Below are 22,635 nucleotides of genomic sequence, written 5' to 3' on the forward strand. Positions count from 1 at the left end.
TGTAACTTCATTTTCCACTTTGATTTTGAGCATCATTCCAACTCCAGACCTCCGTGGGATATTAGTTGTGATTTACGTTGATCATTTTTAGGTTTTATTGTTTTCAACACTTTCCACTATGTAATGAATAAAGATTTACAACTGGAATATTTCATTCAGTGATATCTTGGATGTGGGATTTGTGTTCCCTTCATTTTTTTGAGCAGTGTATATTGCTCACCCATAGGCTTTTACATATTCTTTGATAGATTTCGTTGCTATATAAACCTCCAAAAACCCGTTCAAAATTTTAGGCTGTGTGCACAGATTGTAGATTGGGTGTTTTTTTTTCGGTGCAGGTTTGTGACAAAACCTGAAGCAAAACCTGATGACAGCAAAGTCAATGAGAAACCTGAAGTGTGATGCACACGTATTTTTGACTTGCTGATTTGGTGCAGAAAATAATCTGCTGCATGTCACTTCTCTGTTTTTGCCCCGCGTTTTTCTCCATTGACTTCACGCAAATCAACAAAAAATCACAGGGAAAAAAGCACCAAAAGCGCACATTTTTGCAGCTGCATTTTTGCAAACTAGAAATGTGCACTTACCCTTAGGCTACTTTCACACTAGCGTCGTACGACGCACGACGAATTGCGTCGTTGCGACGTACCGACGCTAGCAGTGAAAGCGCCGCACAACGGGGGCAGCGGATGCTGTTTTCCAACGCATCCGCTGCCCCATTGTGAGGTGCGGGGAGGCGGGGGCGGAGTTCCGGCCGCGCATGCGCGGTCGGAAAAGACGGGCACGACGCACCAAAAAACGTTACATGCAACGTTTTTTGGTGGCGACGGTCCGACGCAACACAACGCAACCTTCGCACGACGGTTGTGACGTGTGGCAATGCGTCGCTAATGTTAGTCTATGGAGAAAAAACGCATCCTGCAAGCACTTTTGCAGGATGCTTTTTTTCTACAAAACATCGCATAGCGACGTGCAGTGCACGACGCTAGTGTGAAAGTAGCCTTATTGGTATTATACTGCTCACCCATAGACTATTCTGTGATCTGGAGCAACAATACATGACCGTTTGAACAGAATGTGTATGAGGCCCTCCTTTATGTTTAATACAGGGTGTATCTGAGCCCCTTATTTTTGTTACTTCTTGCTTCTTTCATAAATGAAATATCCTATTTTTAATTTAAAAAAATCTATTTTGGTTAACTTAAATTATATATTTTTTTAAAATTCTTCCCTTATATACAGCATTATACAGGAAAAATTGGTGAACCTTTTTCTTCCCTGCAAAATGCAATTTCTTGTCTGTTTGGAATGTTTTATTGTCATTCCTTAATGTGGAGTAAAACCATTGTTCTCAGCAGCAATCTGGGAGTCGGAGATTCTTCCAGGAGTCTTCCCCATACTATTCTCCTTCCATTCATTACTTTTCCCATCCATTTGAACATTTTCACTGCCCCCCAGACCTCTTTGTAGGGGAAATAAGCTCAGCTCTCCCATTGACTCCCATTATGCTAGTTATTCAAAACGAGCGTGCGAGTATTAGGAATTGCTTGTGCGAGTATTAGGAATTGCTTGTGCGAGTATTAGGAATTGCTTGTGCGAGTATTAGGAATTGCTTGTGCGAGTATTAGGAATTGCTTGTGCAAGTATTAGGAATTGCTCGTTTTGAGTAACGAGCACCCGACATTTTAGTGCTCGCTCATCGCTAGTGAAAACGTTTTAGACTGATGTTGTAGAATTTCTGCACCTATTAGGTTTTTTCATTGTGTGATTTGATTTTTTTTTTTATTATTTTTTTAGTTTTTGGCCCTTCAGTTTTTTGCGTCTTTAGTGTGCTGTTTTAAATAAAATTTTCTTTTTGATTCTTCCTGGTACTTCTCTTTGACAACTTTGATAGTCATGTTTGAATTGCATACATTCTGCCTGCGTCTCTTTAGCAGAAATGCAGTAAAACGCATGTGTGTTTTTTTACTCGCAGATTTTCTGCATTTAATGCAATTTTATGGGGCAAATCTGCACTTAACACTCAGCGTACCTGAATGAGAAATTGTTGTTGCAGATTTAATACATCCATCATGGGTCAGTTAAGGCTACTTTCACACATCAGGTTTTTTTGCATCAGGCACAATCCGGCGAATGTTGGAAAAGCCGGATCCAGCGCAGATTGTGAAAAACTGATGCAACGGATCCGGCTAGCATATCTAGATTATTGGATAAAATTTGGAGCATGCTCAGTTTAAAAAACCAGAATCCGGCGCCGGAATCCGTCATTTTCCAGATCCGGCTCCCATAGGCTTCCATTCTAGCAAAGAGCCGGATCCGGCGCTTCCGACTTTTTCGCCGGGGACAAAAAACGTTGCTATGGACGTTTTTTCCAGAAACCGGAAACAGCAGATTTCCAGATCTGACGAAAAACGGACGAAACGCAATGTCATCCGGGGCAATCCGGCACTAATACAAGTCTGTGGGGAAAAAAAATGGATCCGTTTTATTTTTTAAATTTAGCCGGATTGAGCCTGACGCCGAAAACCTGATGTGTGAAAGTAGCCTAAGACTGCTTAAGAAAAAAACAAAAAACTTCCAATCCGCAGTGTCCAGATGTTAACAGCATAGTGGAGGGGATTTTTATGAAATCCTGTCTCCACTATGTGTGCACGGACGCTTCCGGTGGCCCTGCCTAATCGGACATGTGGCTTGTCTTTCCAGACCGCAGCATGTCTTTTTATCTTGTGAAGACGCTCCGCCGTCTTCGCAAGATAAATAACCCAGTCTATAAATACGATGCGGTGATTCCGCTTATGTTCAGTGAACACATCCGGAATCACCGCGTGTACAACAGGGGGCGGCTTTTTGGGAGGAGCAGGGTATCTGCTGCATCCAAAGCGCAGGCAATCCTGAAGGTGGAAACATACCCTAAGTGCTAGTACACGCGTTGCCGACATGCTGTGTTTTTATCCTTGCAGATTTACTAGCAAAACCTGAAGCAATCCTTATTTGTGACTGGCAGATTTGGTGCAGAAAATAATCTGCTTCATGTCAATTCTCTGTGCGTTTTTGCAGCGTTTTTCAGCATTAGCTTCACTCAAATCAGTCAAAAGCACATGCAAAAACGCCTCTTTGCAGCTGCATGTTTCCTGTCGAAATGCAGAAATGGTGAGACTACGTTCTCGCGATGAGTGTTTGGTGAGTTTTCAATGTGGCACCCATTACTTAATAGGCGCAAAAAATCTGCAACATAATAAACTCACCAAAAACCTAATTTTGGGAACGTAGCCTAAGGCTGCTTTCACACATCAGGCTCAATCCAGCGAATTGTGAAAAAAAAACGATCTGTCACATATTGTGGAAAACTGATGCGACGGATACGCTTTTTCGCCGGATCCGACTAGCTGAGAGTGAGACACCAGAATGGAAAACGCATGCTCAGTTTAAAAAAACAAAAAAACCAAAACTGAATCAGTCACCGGATTCTGTCATTTGACGAATCCGGCGCCATAGGCTTCCTTTCTAGCAATAGCCGGATCCGTTGATGTCTGTTTTTACGACGGACAAAAAGACGTTCCTCTGTGCGTTGCCGCCGGACCAACAATTTTTGACGGATTTGGCGAACGACGGACGAATGTGAGGCCATCCGTCGCTAATACAAGTCTGAGAAAAAACTGATCCGACGTCATCATCCGCTGGATCCGTTTTTTAAAAAATTCGACAGATTGAGCCTGTCGGCAAAAAACTGATGTGTGAAAGGGGCCTAAGACATTGCATTTTTGGTGCAGCACAAATACGCAGTGTCAAAAACTCGTTGTGTGAACTTCACACCACTTACTGGCTTACTTTCGGCCATAAATTTGTGTACAAAGTTTGGCACATGGTGCCACATCCCAGGCCACACAATTCTCCTGTGAAGCCATGCTGTCTCATCAAAGAAGTCGGTTAAAGGCTAGGTTAAGTCATAATAATGGTAATAATGGTACAAGCCATTTAAGGTGGTGGTTAAATTTTTTTCCTAACGTTTTTACTTTTTAGTACATCCTACAGTTCACATCAAACAGATCCTGTAGAGCATTGGTCCCCGACCTTTCTGACCTTGAGCGTCATATTCAACTTTGAGAGAGGGTTGCAAGTCACATTCAGCCCTTAGAAAAGGCCGCGAGCGACATCCAGCTCTTGCTCCCTCAGTCATGACACCAAGAGAGCCCCCATTACTAGTGTTATGACATCCAAAGATTTTCTACAGAAAGCCCACCGAGGCAGTATACCAAGATCCAGAGGTCCCCACAATACCTCCGTTCAGTGTTCCTTCATCAGCACTCCCACCACACTGTGGCATCCAGCTTCAAGCGCCTCCTCTGACGGTTACCATGATTCCATCTCCAGCTTATCAAACCTAAATTATCTCAAAGGCCTGAATGTGCTCCTCCAGATCTGCTCTTCTGTATGGAGCTACTCACAAAGTTCACCATCTAGAGAGCTGCTCTTCACAGCTGTTTGCTAGAACCAGTCGTAATGCACCAATCTGGCAGACCACCTGAGCCACATTTTGGGGACTCCTTTTGTAGAGGATGAAGAATTGATGAACAAAGAGGAAGGTTTGTTAAACTTTTTGGCAGGCTTCTGATGGAAAAAAAAAAAAGCAGCATTTTGTTTTGTTGCACAACTCTTTTGCAGGAAAAAATATACCGTATATATTTTTTTACTTTATATCAATCTCAACCCTTTTCTAGAAATAAAGTGGTATAGTGGAGGAGACAAGGTAGCGAGAACTCGACATATTTATTATAACCTGTGCTCAAAATGTTGTAAATAAGCTATAGCTGAAGTAGAAGCACGTTTAGAACTGGTTTAGGTTTCCACTTGTGGCGCGCACAGCCCAGATACGTCGCATTCAGATTAGAGCTTGCACCTCTGATTTAGCCCTTCTTTCTCTCCTGCACTTCTATTAAAGACTGGTGCAAATCCCCAACACTGGCGAATTACCCCCAAATTCTCAGCAGCGCAAACTGGGAGAATCCGCATAGGAAACATTACTTTTCACTGACTTTCCTTCAAGAGCATGTGCACACAATGTCTATTAGATGTCCGCATATCCGCTGAGTTTCTGAAACTGATGGTACTTTAGGACAGCGCTGGTGGTATTTTTCTTGAGGCATCTTCTTTAGTGTCCTCTTGTTCGTTTTTGCTGTGAAGAAGGCACCTGAAGAATGTCCAGGTATCTCCTTTTAGCCGCTTCCCAGCTTCTGAAGCCTATAGTGGCAAGTTGTTTTTACATTGCTGTGCAGATGTTCATTATTTTATAGTATTTTTTAGTGTGTTCTTATAGGCAGAATCCGCCTGAAAAGACGTAGTGTACATGTACCCTTGAACTGACATCCAATGTTCTGTGATGTTCAATGTTGCCCTTTGTCATCGGAACAATAGATCCTACAAGATGTAACTAACCGCAGCTGGCCGAGCAAGAAAATCTACTTTCTCCAGTAGAAAAACTGATAATGTTGTGTAATTATGAACAGAAGGTAACTTTAACAGTGACGATTTATAAGGGGGTGATGGGTAGAATATGGGGGGTTCAGTTTGGAGCCTCGATCAGCAGATCTAACAGCAAGAATACCTCGATCTGTATCATCCGTAACTGTTCGTCGTGTCTGGAAGCTACAATGTCCAGATTTACTGCTGCCATATAGTGCGTACTCACTCACCGTCTCAGGACCGCCATTAGTTTTCTTGCACTTATTTGTGTAATAAATGTCTTCATTAAAAAGGTTCAGATGTAGAATAATTCCGTCTCAATTTCAATTCTCCATCCCCCAGAACTGCACCAGCATAGTCTGGGCTCACTCTCGCCGTATGTTCACATGGGATGGCGTTGCTGCCTGTCTTCCTTGCGGATTTGCTCCCAGTCATTGCACAGCGAATATTTCCAACAGCAAAGAGGATTTCATTGGAATATGTTTTATCTGCTGAAGGTTTTCCGCACACCAATCGGTTGCAAAGTTCTCAGTATGTCCATTCCTTCTGTGGATTGTTGGGGCCTGTGCACACATTGCAGATTTGTCGCTTTTTTTTTTTCTTTTTTCTGGGCAGATTTGTCACAAAACTTGAAGGGTATCCTGAAGCCTCATACACAGGTTTATTTTTTCTGCGCAGATAGAAATCTGCAGCATGTCAATTCTTTCAGCAGTTTTAACTCGTACTAATGTGGGGGAAAAATCTGAACCAAAAATGCGGAAATGTCTGCACCAAGTACTTAGTGTGCACATTCCCTTACTACGGATTTCTCCCCTTCAGTGAGGGCCACAGTAAAATCCGCATGTTCCTTGTTGCTTCCTCTGTGGACGGATGACCACATGTAGAGGATTTGACATTGACATCAGCTTGGACTTTGTCCCATGTAGGTGAGTGGGTTTTTCACAACATTACAAGCGCAGCGCAGATTACCCTCTATATTAGTAAAGGTACCTTCACACTAAGCGACGCTGCAGCGATATCGACAACGATGCCGATCGCTGCAGGGTCGCTGGAGAGCTGTCACACAGACCGCTCTCCAGCGACCAACGATGCCAAAGTCCCCGGGTAACCAGGGTAAACATCGGGTTGCTAAGCGCAGGGCCGCGCTTAGTAACCCGATGTTTACCCTGGTTACCAGTGTAAATGTAAAAAAACAAACAGTACATACTTACATTCGCGTCCCCCGACGTCCGCTTCCCTGCACTGTGTGAGCGCCGGCCCTAAGAGCAGAACGGTGACGTCACCGCTGTGCTTTGCTTTACGGCCGGCACTGACACACTCAGTGCAGGAAGCTCTGAGCAGCAGCGCGGACGCCGGGGGACGTGACAGACATCAGAGGGTGAGTATGTAGTGTTTTTTTTTTTTTTACTTTTACAATGGTAACCAGGGTAAATATTGGGTTACTAAGCGCGGCCCTGCGCTTAGTAACCCGATATTTACCCTGGTTACCATTGTAAATCATCGCTGGCATCGTTGCTTTTGCTGTCAAACACAACGATACACGGCGATCTGACGACCAAATGAAGTTCTGAACTTTCAGCAACGACCAGCGATATCACAGCAGGATCCAGATCGCTGCTGTGTGTCAAACACAACGATATCGCTATCCAGGACGCTGCAACAACACGGATCGCTATCGTTATCGTTGTAAAGTCGCCTAGTGTGAAGGTACCTTAAGCAACTTTACAACGATATCGCTAGCGATCCGTGACGTTGCAGCATCCTGGATAGCGATATCGTTGTGTTTGACACGCAGCAGCGATCAGGATCCCGCTGTGAGATCGCTGGTCGTTGCTGAAAGTCCAGAACTTTATTTCGTCGCTGGATCTCCCGCTGACATCGCTGAATCGGTGTGTGTGACACCGATCCAGCGATGTCTTCACTGGTAACCAGGGTAAACATCGGGTTACTAAGCGCAGGGCCGCGCTTAGTAACCCGATGTTTACCCTGGTTACCATTGTAATAGTAAAAAAAAAAAAAACACATACTCACATTCCGGTGCCCGGCGTCCGCTTCCCTGCACTCCTCCTGCATCCTGTGTAAGTGCCGGCCGTAAAGCAGAGCGGTGACGTCACCGCTGTGCTCTGTGGGAGATGCCGGAGATGTTCGGCGCTGACACAGGATGCAGGAGGAGTGCAGGGAAGCGGACGCCGGGCACCGGAATGTGAGTATGTGTTTTTTTTTTTTTTTTACATTTACACTGGTAACCAGGGTAAACATCAGGTTACTAAGCGCGGCCCTGCGCTTAGTAACCCGATGTTTACCCTGGTTACCAAGGGACTTCCGCATCGTTGGTTGCTGGAGAGAGGTCTGTGTGACAGCTCTCCAGCGACCACACAACGACTAAACAGCGACGCTGCAGCGATCGGCATCGTTGTCTGTATCGCTGCAGCGTCGCTAATTGTGAAGGTACCTTAAGGGTTCATTTCAATGCTGACCAACATCTGTGCAGTTCTCAACCGAAATCAGCAATGTAAGTGTATGGCCCTGTGAATATAATCAGACCGCACTCGGATGCCACCCATGGACTGTGAGGAAAACTCCAAAAATGATGTTTCTTTCTCACTTTTCATATGAGAACTGGTGAATCCCTGTGTCTTTGATCTTCCGTGTACAATCTGCAGTACATAGGATTCTGTGTCGGGAACGCGGGCGCTTTTCTTTCTTGGCGGCACTGACAGATTGGTGATCGTGTTGCTTCTAGTGTTCAGCTTTTTCCTATGTGTGTATTAGCAGTCAAAAAATGATTTTCCAATTTGTTATGCATTTTTGTGCAATGGACTTCTTCGCCTTATACAGCACTTTTTGACCCAATAAATTAATATTAGCATTTCATACAGCAGTCTGATTGAAGGGAGTGAGTACTTAATGAATTTGGTGTATCTTATCACTAGCGTGTGCCGTAAGTGACTGGAGTAGCAATGCTGGCATAAGAAACGCTACCACTTTCCATTAATTTGACTGGCGAGCATAGGCACACCTTGTCACTCACCTGTTCTTTACAATCTCTGCCTATTTTGGCATAGCTGCTTAACAAATTGCACATTTTTTATGTATCCCTGTGTTGCTCAAAAATGTTGCAATGATTCAAAGTATATTACAACATTTTTGTGCCATAAACACTGTGATGTATCTTCTCCACAGTGTTAGGGTAGGTGCACACGGACAGTAAACGCTGCGTCCATCCCGCAGCGTCCAGATGTTACAGCATAGTGGATGGGATTTCCTAAACTCCCATATCTTCTATGCGTGCACAGACGTCCGCGGCTCAGCCACAGAGACGGACAAGAAGGCGCGTTTTCCAGACCGCAGAATGTCAATTTATCTTGTGGAGATGCGAGTCTGCAAGAGAAATGTCACCCTTACAGTGTATTGGACGCAGTGAGTCCACGCGGTTCAGTGATCACATGCGGAATCACCTGCGGTCAATAGACGGCTGCGCTTTGGACACAATTAGTTTGGCTATTTTCTTGCTGAAGGGGGCAAGTTTACCTTTCAAATGGTGCATCATTTGTGTGTGTGGGTGTAGTATGAACGGAGATACAAAGGAATCACTGAAAACGAGTGTTTTGAAATAATATGGAAGGATTAACTGATCACAATTCCAGGACTACCATATTGGTAATCTGTAATAGGGAAGTGTACATGATAGGCCTAAATGACCTTATATGGTTGTTTTATAATTTAGGCCTCAAACACCCGGCAGTGCTTTCTGCCGGTTTAGGGCTCGCCCACATGAGCAATGATTCTCTCGCTCCGTGGTGGAGACATGGCAGCCGGACGCCAGCTGAGAGAGACTGGACTAACAGAATAACAAGACCATATTATGATTTTTGGAAATTGCCCTTTATGGAGGGCAAATAATACATTTGTTCTGATGAACTTCATTAAAGGGCATTCCAGCTGGGGAAAAATATCTGATAAAATGGAAAGTAATAAAATATACATTTGTATCTCTAAAACCGGAAATTTTCTGCAAGAAATCCGCATTTTTTTTTTGGCGTTTTTTTTTCCGTTTTTTTCGCGTTTTTTTTTTTAGCATTCTGCAAGCGTAATTAGCTTGCAGAATGCTGAAATGCTGAAGTTTTCCAAGCGATCTGTAGCATCGCTTGGAAAACTGACTGACAGGTTGGTCACACTTGTCAAACATACTGTTTGACAAGTGTGACCAACTTGTTACTATAGATGCTGCTTATGCAGCATCTATAGTAAAAGATAGAATGTTTAAAAATAATAAAAAAAAATAAAAAAAATGGTTATACTCACCCAGACATCTCCTCAGCGGTGTCCGTTCCTGTTCCTATAGCTGGTCTGTGCGCACAGGACCTTCCGTGACGTCACGGTCACGTGAGCGGTCACGTGGGCGGTCACATGACCGCTCACGACCAATCACAAGACAGTGACGTCATCACAGGTCCTTCACCGCATAGCAGCTATAGGAACCAAAGCGGCAGCATGCAGCGGTGAGGTGGGAACACTTCGGGGGCCATCAGAGGGTGAGTATAGGACTATTTTTTATTTTAATACTTTTTTTTTTACCAATTATAAGGTGCCCAGTCCGTGGAGGAGTCTCCTCTCCTCCACCCTGGGTACCAACCGCACATGATCTGCTTACTTCCCGCATGGTGTGCACAGCCCCGTGCGGGAAGTAAGCAGATCAATGGACTCCTAGGTGTGCGGAATCCCCGCAATTCCGCATTTTTAATGAACATGTTGCTTTTTTTTCCGCGATGCGATTTTTTTCGCGGAAAAAATCGCAACATTTGCACAAAAAATGCGGAATACACTGTAAATAATAGGAGGCATATGTAAGCGTTTTTTTTTTTACGTTTTTATAGCAGAAAAAATGCGACAAAAACGCAAAAAATCCTGACGTGTGCACATACCCTAATACTTCTATAACATTTTGCCCTCTTCACTGTGTAGTCTTTTGCCAAAGCTATCAGCCATGTGATTTGGGGGAGCTGGAACAAGAAGTGTGAATTTCCAGTGTTTGGGGTGGGACGAAGCTTTACAAGGCTGTTGCCCACTGCCTCATAATTAATCCAACCATTACCTTGACCATTTGAAATATAAAAAAATTTGAGAGAATGGAAAGTTTTCAGAAATGTTAATTCAAGCTGAAATATTTTTATATTTTTGTTTTTCTCTTTTTTAAAAAAAATATCTGAATAAGCAGCCCCTTGTTAGTTCTGATTTTGGTTTTGAGAGTCTGATCGTCCCGCTTCTGATAAGTCTGTGGACACAGGATGTTTACAATGAGGCCATCCTTAAATGATGCCTTTAATGTAAAGGCATATACTGTGTGTTGTAATGTGAAGTGACTGTTCCTTTAATTGGACAATAGTCATTCAGTCATGTAGAAGTTTCCATAATGTCATCTCAGAAGGGTCCATTTAAATAAATCTTGAGTAACTTTGTCTGGGGGCTTACTATGATCTGAGAATAGGTTACATGGAGTCGGTCAGCATAGAATGGCCATTTAAACCAAGCATAGGTGCTCCATTGGCGTAGCCCAGCTGTGCAGTGCACCGTCCCACCTACTTGTTTTGCATGGATCTCCAGCCCCCCTTGATTGCCAGTTCTGGTATTACAGAAGCCCGTAGGCGTGACAGTGCATTGAGCGGTGTTGCTGAGCCAGGGGTGCAGCAAGCGCCTCAGCTTGGGTTGGGCCGCCACTGCTTTTAAATTGGGTCAACAATACTGTAATAATCTTCTTCCTTGGTTGGTGTAGTGGGCATGACACGATGGGCCTTAGAGTCTAAGAACTGACTACGGAGCTCGTAATGTTTGATATAAATAATGTACTTATGAACCAAGATATATATATATATATATATATATATATATATATATATATATATATAATTTTTTTTTTTTTTCTGTCTTCCTGAAAGTACTGCCTTATTTGTATAAATGAATAAAGATGTGCAGGTTGTCATTTGTGCTGGTTTCTGAGTGACAGCTGCCTGACAGTCTCCACTTTTCTTTCTTTTTCTCTTCACACACTTCAGATTTATATCTGAACACTGATCTGCTAAATATAGGGTTAATTTCTGTGTCTGGATTATATTGTAATAATTGGAATTGTTTCCGTTTTTTGCCATCTGTAGAACAATGACCAGTTCTTTTCTGCAGTCAATAAAGCAGCTGTTGTCACCTCCCTACTTTCCTGCGGCTGACGTCTGTTACGGTTCTATTTCTTACCGCCGTGGTTTGTATTATATTTCTAATTTCCTCTCTGCAATTTTGCTCACTTCTTCTTCAGTAAATCGAACCCATGACATCCCCTCCGGCCTCACTCCTGTGTGGTTCTGCCTGATCCGTGGAGACAATCACAGTGAATAACAGATCTTGAATTATCAGAGCGCCGACCTGACTCCTGATCTGTATCTGTGCTCCTAACCTCCGCTGTAATTGACCTGCCACTAGGACGCCGCTGCAGGGGCTGGCACCCAATCATCGCCAAGAAGCAATTATTGATTAAGCCTCCATTCGCCAGCTTGTCTCATTTAATATACTCCCACTTTCCAGTGTTTTACACGGACTGTTCCTAGCATTAGCATCCTCAGATGTAACCATGTTATGCTGTCAAGCTAAACTTGTTTTATTTTTTTCTGTTTTCTATATAAAACATATGACATTTTATTTGTCTTAATATTTGTCACAAACTTAGAGATATCAAATGCTTTTTGCTTCAAATGTTCTTTGCCCCCCAAATTAGTAAGTGATTGTTCTCCACTCACTGGGGGGGTAGAGGATGTTTCCAACAGTTGTGCCCCCAGAAGTCCTATTTTGTCATTTTGGAAATAACCCTTTAGATGCCTCTTTATTATTTTGACTCCTGCACTTTTTACAACAAGCCCTTTCTAATTTTCCCTTTTATGCCCCTATTTTTTCCTTATAGATTGTGAGCAGGGCCCTCGCTCCTCTTTGTATCTGCTGTTTTATGTGTTGTCCTGTAATGTCTGCTATTGTCTGTATATGTCCTTTCTGACTTGTACAGTGCTGTGGAATATGTTGGCGCTATAAAAATGATAATATATTTAATAGGATTGTAGTAAGGGAGAAATAACTGCTATACTGAGACTTCATGCTATATAAAGAATTATATGGAGTGGCACACATGTTTTTTGCACTTATTCCATATGTATCTATGAAGAAAAAGTGTAATCCAGCATGGATGTCATTGTAGATATTCTTGATTACGGTAGTATTGTCTCTGCCACGTAAAGTGTTTTTTATAGTACAGTGTGCCGCTACACTGGGTCCATACACGTGACCGCAGAGGGATGGATGGATGGCCCTTACACCAATGGATGTTTCACATCTGCAGAAAACAATGTGATCACTAGTCTCTTTGGGGTATGGAAGTACTTCAACATTTAGGGAATGTTCACACATCATTTTTTTGGGTAGAAAAAAACGCAGCGCGATGGCAGAAATAACACTGTAAAATACGTGCGTTTGTCCCATATTTACATGTACTTTATCGTGCGTTTTCACTTGCTGTTTTCATCCATTTATATGAATGGTGAAACGCACTGCATAACATTGAGAGAATTGGTATGCTGCATCAAATATACTTTTTTTTTTTAAAAAAAAAAAAAAAAAAAAGGAAGCAAAACCGCCACGTGTGAAGATAACCGCGTTGATAAATCATCATTTGCCTTCCACAATGCAATATTTAGAGGATTTGAAGTTAAATTGCTGCACAATCTGGATTAGGAACATCGTGGGTGGATGGAGGCGGTAGATGGGTGTAGTCTTGGCACTGGTACCATCAGGCGCTGGTAGCCCCCCGCACTGTTATATGGGATCGCACAGTTCACACAATGCATGCTGATTCTGTCTATTTTACTTTCAGATATGTCTGACACCACAAGTGACACATCTCCTAATGATGCCACATTATCCGATCCTGACGATGTTGTTTCTGACCCTGAGGTCTGTTATTAAGATAAATAGAACCTAGAAATTATTAGCCATCTTTATAAAGCTGTAAGATCTCCGCAAGGAATTGGAAGGCAATATATCGCCGGCTGGATGATGGGGGCAATCCATCCCCATAACGCTGTGGGCGCAGCGCCGCCATTGGTGTCATTCTTGTCAGTGCTCTTAGTGATGGCAATGATGAGAACTGGCTAGCTGGCTGTCTGTATCCACAATCCTTTATATATAGCATTTTCCAGATCAAATGTGATTTATTTACTTAATTATTTTGTTAAAGTAGAATCTAAGTATGTTGTTCACACCAATTGATTTCAGATTTTCATTTTACGTTTGGGTTATGTGAAGGAAAGCGCCTGATACATGTGCACTTTGTATCCATAGGTAGTCATTTACCCCGCATATACCTAGAAAGCGTTCTTTTTGCATACTTTTCTTCTTTTATCCACGTTTTAGAAAAGGCTGATCTGCACCGCTTCCTATACAAAAGGAAAATAGAAAAAAAAAACACAAATTTGCATTTCTGACTTAAGTGGAAAACAGACAGCACACAGTCAATTACAGTTTAAGCTACTGTTCACACATCCAACATTTTGCATAGACTGATGGCTGGCATGAGAAATTCATGGACATGTCCTACACTATTTGCAGACTGAGCTCTCGCCCATTCAGGCGATGCCTTCCTTTTCCGTAGCCTTTTGTCCCAGCTCAGTTACTTGGAGACACTTGGGAAACCCCCCGGGGTCTGTAACGTATTCAAAATACAGATGACACACGGATGGTGAGACACAGCCACATGGAACACTATTGGATAAAAACAGACAGATGAACAATATTTGTGGATGCGATACTGCCACACGTGTGAATAAGTAAAGTGGGATTTAGAACTGCACATGCTGCGTTTTTATTTCCAGGTATACAGTACAGACCTAAAGTTTGGACACACCTTCTCATTTAAAGATTTTTCTGTATTTCCTTGACTATGAAAATTGTAAATTCACACTGAAGGCATCAAAACTATGAATTAACACATGTGGAATTATATACTTAACAAAAAAGTGTGAAACAACTGAAATTATGTCTTAGGCCGGGGTCACACATGCGAGTTTTACGGACGTAAGAGCGCAGAAACTACGTCCGTAAAACTCGCATAACATACGGCACAATTATTCTCAATAGGGCTGCTCCTATTAGCCAGATATTACGGTTCAGTATTATACGGCTTTCTACGGCCGTACAAAATCGCAGCATGCTGCGTTTGTCAGCGTATTGCGCAAAAAAATAGCCAATAAAAGTCTATGGAGGCGAGAAAAATACGGATTCCACACGGACCAGCAGTGTGACTTGCGAGAAATACGCAGCGGTGTTAGTGAAAAGTCGGTAATTCAATTGCCGGCTTTTCATTTCTCCTGCACAAACCCGACAGGATATGGGACATGGTTTACATACAGTAAACCATCTCATATCCCCTTTTTTTTTGCATATTCCACACTACTAATGTTAGTAGTGTGTATGTGCAAAATTTCAGCGCTGTAGCTGCTGAAATAAAGGGTTAAATGGCGGAAACAATTGTCGTGGGCTCCCGCGCAATTTTCTCCGCCAGAATGGTAAAGCCAGTGACTGAGGGCAGATATTACTAGCCAGGAGAGGGTCCATGGTTATTGGCCCCCCCGTGGCTACAAACATCTGCCCCCAGCCACCCCAGAAAAGGCACATCTGGAAGATGCGCCTATTCTGGCACTTGGCCACTCTCTTCCCACTCCCTGTAGCGGTGGGATATGGGGTAATGAAGGGTTAATGTCACCTTGCTATTGTAAGGTGACATTAAGCCAGATTAATAATGGAGAGGCGTCAGTTATGACACCTATCCATTATTAATCCAATTGTTTGAAAGGGTTAATAAACACACACACATGATTTAAAAGTATTTTAATGAAATAAACACAGCGGTTGTTGTAATAATTTATTGTTCTCTCAATCCATTTCCAGGCCCTCGCTTGGCAAAATAATAAACGCACAAGATACATACCTTCTGATGTCAGATCACTTCCCACGATGTAATCCATCTGAAGGGGTTAATTATTTTACAGGCACGAGCCCTGCTAATGCACTCGCTTGTGCCTGTAATTCCCCGGCGAATGAATGAAATGTAGGTCATTGACCTACATTTCCTTCAGTCGCGGTGATGCGCCCCCTGGTGGATGTCCTCATATGACCTGGAGCGTGGGAAAAAGTTCCCAGGCTGCAGTTCATGAGAACATCCAGCAGGGGCGCATCACCGCGACTCAATGTAAGTACAGATCCAGCTTTCCTTTCAGCACCCGGGGATTACAGGCACGAGCGAGTGGTTTATCGCAGCTCCTGCCTGTAATATTAGTTAACCCCTTCAGATGGATTACCTCGTTGGACGTGATCTGACATCAGAAGGTATGTATCTTGTGCGTTTATTATTTTGCCAAGCGAGGGCCTGGAAATGGATTGAGAGAACAATAAATTATTACAACAACCGCTGTGTTTATTTCATTAAAATACTTTTAAATCATGTGTGTGTGTTTATTAACCATTTAGTACTATTGGATTAATAATGGATAGGTGTCATAATTGACGCTTCTCCGTTATTAATCTGGCTTAATGTCACCTTACAATAGCAAGGTGGCATTAACCCTTCATTACCCCATATCCCACCGCTACAGGGAGTGGGAAGAGAGTGGCTAAGTGCCAGAATAGGCGCATCTTCCAGATGTGCCTTTTCTGGGGTGGCTGGGGGCAGATGTTTTTAGCCACGGGGGGGCCAATAACCATGGACCCTCTCCTGGCTATTAATATCTGCCCTCAGTCACTGGCTTTACCATTCTGGCGGAGAAAATTGCGCGGGAGCCCACGCCAATTTTTTCCGCCATTTAACCCTTTATTTCAGCAGCTACAGCACTGAAATTTTGCACATACACAATACTAACATTAGTAGTGTGGAATATGCAAAAAAAAAGGGGATATGAAATGGTTTACTGTATGTAAACCATGTCTCATATCCTGTCGGGTTTGTGCAGGAGAAATGAAAAGCCGGCAATTGAATTACCGGCTGTTCACAGATATCGCGCTGAATGAAATCTAAATACAGAATATATATATATGTGTCTCAATGACGGTTTTGCAAGCCTGCGAGAAAATATCGCAGTACGGATGCCATACGGATTACATACGGAGGATGCCATGCGCAAAATACGCTGAAACACCCTTACTACGGATCAATATTTTGGGAACATTTCTCCGTATTACGGCCGTAGTACTGACGTATAATACGTGACGTATTGTCTTACGCCAAGTGTGACCCCAGCCTTATATTCTAGGTTCTTCAAAGTAGCCACCTTTTGCTTTGATGACTGCTTTGCACACTCTTTTGGAATTCTCTTGATGAGCTTCAAGAGGTAGTCACTGGGAATGGTCTTCACTTCACAGGTGTGCCCGGTCAGGTTTAATAAGAGGGATTTCTTGCCTTATAAATTGGGTTGGGACCATCAGTTGTGCAGAAGTCTGGTGGATACACAGCTGATGGTCCTACTGAATAGACTGTTAGAGTTTGTATTATGGCAAGAAAAAAGCAGCTAAGTAAAGAAAAACGAGTGGCCATCATTACTTTAAGAAATGAAGGTCAGTCAGTCAGAAAAATTGGGAAAACTTTGAAAGTGTCCCCAAGTGCAGTGGCAAAAACCATTAAGCGCTACAAAGAAACTGGTTCACATGAGGACCACCCCAGGAAAGGAAGACCAAGAGTCACCTCTGCTTCTGAGGATAAGTTTATCCGAGTCACCAGCCTCAGATATTGCAGGTTAACAGCAGCTCAGATTAGAGACCAAGTCAATGCCACACAGAGTTCTAGCAGCAGACACATCTCTACAACAACTGTTAAGAGGAGACTTTGTGCAGCAGGCCTTCATGGTAAAATAGCTGCTAGGAAACCACTGCTAACGACAGGCAACAAGCAGAAGACACTTGTTTGGGCTAAAGAACACAAAGAATGGACATTAGACAAGTGGAAATCTGTGCTTTGGTCTGATGAGTCCAAATTTGAGATCTTTGGTTCCAACCACCGTGTCTTTGTGCGACGCAGAAAAGGTGAACAGATGGACTCTACATGCCTGGTTCCCACCGTGAAGCATGGAGGAGGAGGTGTGATGGTGTGGGGGTGCTTTGCTGGTGACACTGTTGGGGATTTATTCAAAATTGAAGGCATACTAAACCAGCATGGCTACCACAGCATCTTGCAGCGGCATACTGTTCCATCTGGTTTGCGCTTAGTTGGACCATAATTTATTTTTCAACAGGACAATGACCCCAAACACACCTCCAGGCAGTGTAAGGGCTATTTGACCAAGAAGGAGAGTGATGGGGTGCTACGCCAGATGCCCTGGCCTCCACAGTCACCAGACCTGAACCCAATCGAGATGGTTTGGGGTGAGTTGGACTGCAGAGTGAAGGCAAAAGGGCCAACAAGTGCTAAGCATCTCTGGGAACTCCTTCAACATTGTTGGAAAACCATTCCCGGTGACTACCTCTTGAAGCTCATCAAGAGAATGCCAAGAGTGTGCAAAGCAGTCATCAAAGCAAAAGGTGGCTACTTTGAAGAACCTAGAATATAAGACATAATTTCAGTTTTCACACTTTTTTGTTAAGTATATAATTCCACATGTGTTAATTCATAGTTTTGATGCCTTCAGTGTGAATGTACAGTTTTCATAGTCATGAAAATACAGAAAAACCTTTAAATGAGAAGGTGTGTCCAAACTTTTGGTCTGTACTGTACATCGCAGGATTTCAGCCACAAACTATTTATGTATTTTTTACACTGATGCATAAGGCTATGTGCACACGTAGGAAATGTGGTGCAGAATTTTCTGCACTAAATCTGCATCTGCAGATTTGATGCAGTTTCTGTGCAGTTTCTATGCAGTTTCTATGCAGTTTCTATGCAGTTTCTATGCAGTTTCTGTGCAGTTTCTATGCAGATTCTATGCAGATTCTATGCAGTTTCTGCGCAGATTCTATGCAGTTTCTGCGCAGATTCTATGCAGTTTCTGTGCAGTTTCTGTGCAGTTTCTATACAGTTTCTGTGCAGTACAATGTAAATCAATGGGGAAAAAAAAAAGCTGTGCACATGGTGCAGAAAAATCTGCAGCAGAAACGCTGCAGAACTGCACAAAAGAAGCGACGTGCACTTCTTTGAAATCTGCAGCGTTTCTGCGCAGATTTTTCTGCACCATGTGCACAGCTTTTTTTTTTTCCCATTGATTTACATTGTACTGTAAATCACAGTGCAGTTCTGCAGCGTTTCTGCAGCAGAAAAATCTGCTGCAGTTCTGCACCAATTCTGCACTAAATCTGCATCGTGTGCACATACCCTAATAGTAAAATGACGCATTTTTAGTAGTTGCTTGGTTTGGCAAAATATATTTTTAGTTATCGTTTGTGTTCTCCAAAGTGTGCAAATAATCCTAGCAGTGAAAGTCTCTGGTAGGTGTCCGGTGCTCTATAATCCAAAAATGTGAGTGTAAAATGTATAGAACCCTCCTCTTCCATTACCAGAAATTCTGGCAAAATGCTTACCCTGTTAGAACTGTGAAATGTTGAGACCATAAACGTATATGTAAGTTGGTCGACTGCCTCATAAAGACAACTACTGGCCAAAGATTTTGAAGAGCTACCTCTAGAAGACTTGTCATGGGCCGTAGAGAAGAGCAGCACGCCATGCGAATCCTCGCTATCCTGGTGCATGTCCCATTGTCCACTTGAGCCTCCAGTAAAAGTGTAAGGAAGAGACCGCACTTCCACCTTTAGTCATGTGTGTTTGTAGTCCTATGCCCAGTGCGCGATGTTACGGCTTATGTTCCAGCCTCTTTGACGCATGCTGCCACCGATTGGGAGCCGAAACAAAGAACAATATTCACTTATACTTAAAATAGTTCAGTGCAATAATGTAACTGTCAATCCTGCTTGTCCAGAACTGATAATTGACAGCTATATTGATGTGCATTTCCCCACTTATTCACATCTGGGAACATAAGAACATGTATTCTTGCAGCTTTATGCCATGTAAAATTTTATCTTAAATATTTTCTGTTGACGCTAACGGTTTTCTATTCTATGGAAAAACCTGCCACCCGTCAGTGAAATAAAATCTGTTCCTCCCCATTAGCCAGGAGAACACTGCGGAGAATGCCCACATAGAAAGCTGAGCCCGCTCCCTGGCCACGCTCCATTGTGCGCCTCCTGCAGCTGGGCGAGATCTCCTTGTAAATAAACCATGACCCATGAAATGTATCCCTTGTGCCGTCCTAGTTTATTAGCTGCTAAATGGAGACAAGGGATCTAGATGATGCACGGTCTCTGCTGGTTTCATGTCTGTGTATGCAAAATAGTGGAAGTAAAGGAATATATTGCATTATTGATGGCAGCTTGTTCCCTTTTATTTCAATGAGTAAAGTCAGTCTGCAAGGTGTGTGCAGGCCCCCATGTTATTCTATGTTCTATCACAGTGTTCATTATGGTCCCAGGGCAAGCAACCAGAACGGAGTTCTAAGGTGGTAAAAGGGTGTGATAACTTGGATTTGTAGATGACATTTAGTGGACATTTTCTGGACTATCTGTTGGTTATCCCTATAAAGAAGAGTACAGTGGACGTAGCCAAGAGAAGAATACATTACTTTCTATAATCTAGCAAAGAAAGACAATGTGAACCTCATGCTGTTCCCATCAGCCAAGTGCTTCTAAGGATGAGCAAAATGGCAATTTACTTATTACAATTTTGCTGCATTTTCTCTAAATCTTTAGTTTATTGCTCATTGTAGGGGGCACCTGTTGCCACTGTCAGTGTTGTCCAGACATATATAGTTCTTAAAAAATCTCTTCCCGTGAGCTTGTACTGAGGCTGGCTGGGATTGCTATAGCGCGCTCCTAGTCCCAGCCAGATATAGTCCCACAGCTATAGAGGCAAATCTGCTGCATATAACACTGCGAGGATACAGCAGCTCTCTGTAAGTGCTAAGATCTACACAAACCTTGAATGTGTCCTAGAAACTGCATTATGTCTATATAGACTCTTATACTGTGAAAGTATCAAGCACGCAAATTGGCCAATTCATATGACGGGACCTTGATCTAATATTTATCAGACAGTTGAAACCAGAAGTTTACATACACTATATAAAAAGACACATATGCATGTTTTTCTCAATATCTGACATGAAATCTGAATAAACCTTTCTTTAGGTTTTGCTTTAGGTCAATTAGGATTACCATAATTATTATTTGCCAAATGCCAAAATGAGAGAATGTTGTAAGGCATTTTTATTACTTACTGTAAAGTCAAAAGTTTATATACATTTCATTAGTATTTGGTGCCATTGCCCTTAATCTGAGTGAGTTGGGTCAAACATTTGGGATATCCTTCCACAAGCTTCTCACAATAGTTGGTCAGAATTTGGGCCTGTTCCTCCTGATAAAACTGGTGTAACTGATCAGGTTTGTAGGTCGCCTTGCTCACACCTGACTTTGCAGCTTTGCCCACAAATTTTCAATAGGATTGAGATCCTTGTTATAGAATGCTTTGGGTCATTGTCCATTTTTCAGACCCATTTCCACCCAAGCTTTAACTTCCTGGCTGATGTGTTGAGATGTTGCTTCAGTATTGCCACATAACCACCTTCTCTCATGATGCCATCTATTTTGTGAAGTGCACCAGTCCCTCCTGCAGCAAATCAACCACACAACATGATGCTGCCATCCCCCGTGTTTCACAGTTGGGATAGTGTTCTTAGGCTTCCAAGCTTCTCCCTTTTTCCTCCAAACGTAACGAAGGTCATTATGCCCAAGAAGTTCAATTTTTGTTCCATCAGACCACAGGACATGTCTCCAAAAATTAAGGTCTGTGTGCATTTGCAACATTGATCTGGCTTTTTTATGTTTCTTTTGCGGTAATGGCTTCTTCCTGGCAGAGTGGCCTTTCAGCCCATGTTGATACACAATACTCGTTTCACTGTGAATATTGACACAATCTTACCAGGTTCCGCCATCATCTTCACCAGGTCTTTTGCTTTTTGCTTGGGTTGATGTGTACATGGCGGACCATAGCATGTTTATCTCTGGGACACAGAACCCGTCTCCTTCCTGAGCGGTATGATGGCTGGACATTCCCATCTTGTTTGTACTTGCGTATAATTGTACAGATGAATGAGGCGCCTTCAGTTATCTTGAATTTGTACCCAAGGATGAGCCAGACTTGTGCAAGTCCACAATTCTCTTCCTGATATCTTGGCTGATTTCTTGAGACTTTCCCATGATGCTACACAAAGAAGCAGTGTGTCTCAGGTGTATATTAAAATACATCCACAGTTGTATCTCTAACTCGGATGTTGCCAAAAAACCTATGAGAAGCTTCCAAACACATGACATCATCATATGGGCAGTCCAGAATTGTTTTAAAGCATAGTAATCTTAGTGTATGTAACCTTTTGACTTTGTAGTAAGTAATAAAAATGCCTTAAAACATTCTCTCTCAGTATTCTGGCATTTGATAAATATTAATAATTATGGTAATCCTAATTGACCTTAAACAAGAAAAGTTGAATCTGATTTCATGTCAGATACTGAGAAAAACATACATACAGGTGCTTCTCACTAAATTAGAATATCATCAAAAAGTTAATTTATTTCAGTCTTCAATACAAAAAGTGAAACTCATATTATATAGAGTGACTACAGAGTGATCTATTTCAAGTGTTTATTTCTGTTAATGTTGATGATTATGACTTACAGCCAATGTAAACCCAAAAGTCATTATCTCAGTAAATTAGAATAATAAAAAACACCTGCAAAGGCTTTCTAAGCATTTAAAAAGGTCCCTTAGTCTGTTTCGGTAGGCTCCACAATCATGGGGGAAGACTGCTGACTTTACAGATGTCCAAGCAGTCACTGACACACTCCACAAGGAGGGTAAGCCACAAAAGGTCATCGCTAAAGAAGCTGGCTGTTCACAGAGTGCTATATCCAAGCATATTAATGGAAAGTTCAGTGGAAGGAAAAAGGTGCACAAGCAACTGGGATAACTGTAGCCTTGAAAGGATTGTTAAGAAAAGGCCATTTGGGGAGATTCACAAGGAGTGGACTGCTCCTGGAGTCATTGCTTCAAGAGCC

The 22,635-nt window shown here is 42.6% G+C and overlaps 1 protein-coding gene across 7 annotated transcripts in view; it reads left to right on the forward strand.

The window, feature by feature from the left end:
• The window catches only part of ARFIP1 (ARF interacting protein 1), a 145,486-nt gene that overhangs the window by 15,657 nt on the left and 107,194 nt on the right, over nucleotides 1-22,635 (forward strand). For 4 of the 7 annotated variants that reach the window (XM_077279325.1, XM_077279322.1, XM_077279321.1 and 1 more), the window contains exon 2: nucleotides 13,367-13,446. The exons of the other annotated variants lie outside the window; for them this stretch is intronic. In XM_077279325.1, the coding sequence (XP_077135440.1) occupies nucleotides 13,369-13,446 (78 nt within the window). In that variant the 5' untranslated portion in view covers nucleotides 13,367-13,368. The remainder of the gene's footprint in view (nucleotides 1-13,366; nucleotides 13,447-22,635) is intronic. 7 annotated transcript variants of the gene reach the window in all.

This window comes from Ranitomeya variabilis, chromosome 1, assembly GCF_051348905.1.
Source record: "Ranitomeya variabilis isolate aRanVar5 chromosome 1, aRanVar5.hap1, whole genome shotgun sequence".
NCBI classification, from domain to species: domain Eukaryota; kingdom Metazoa; phylum Chordata; class Amphibia; order Anura; family Dendrobatidae; genus Ranitomeya; species Ranitomeya variabilis.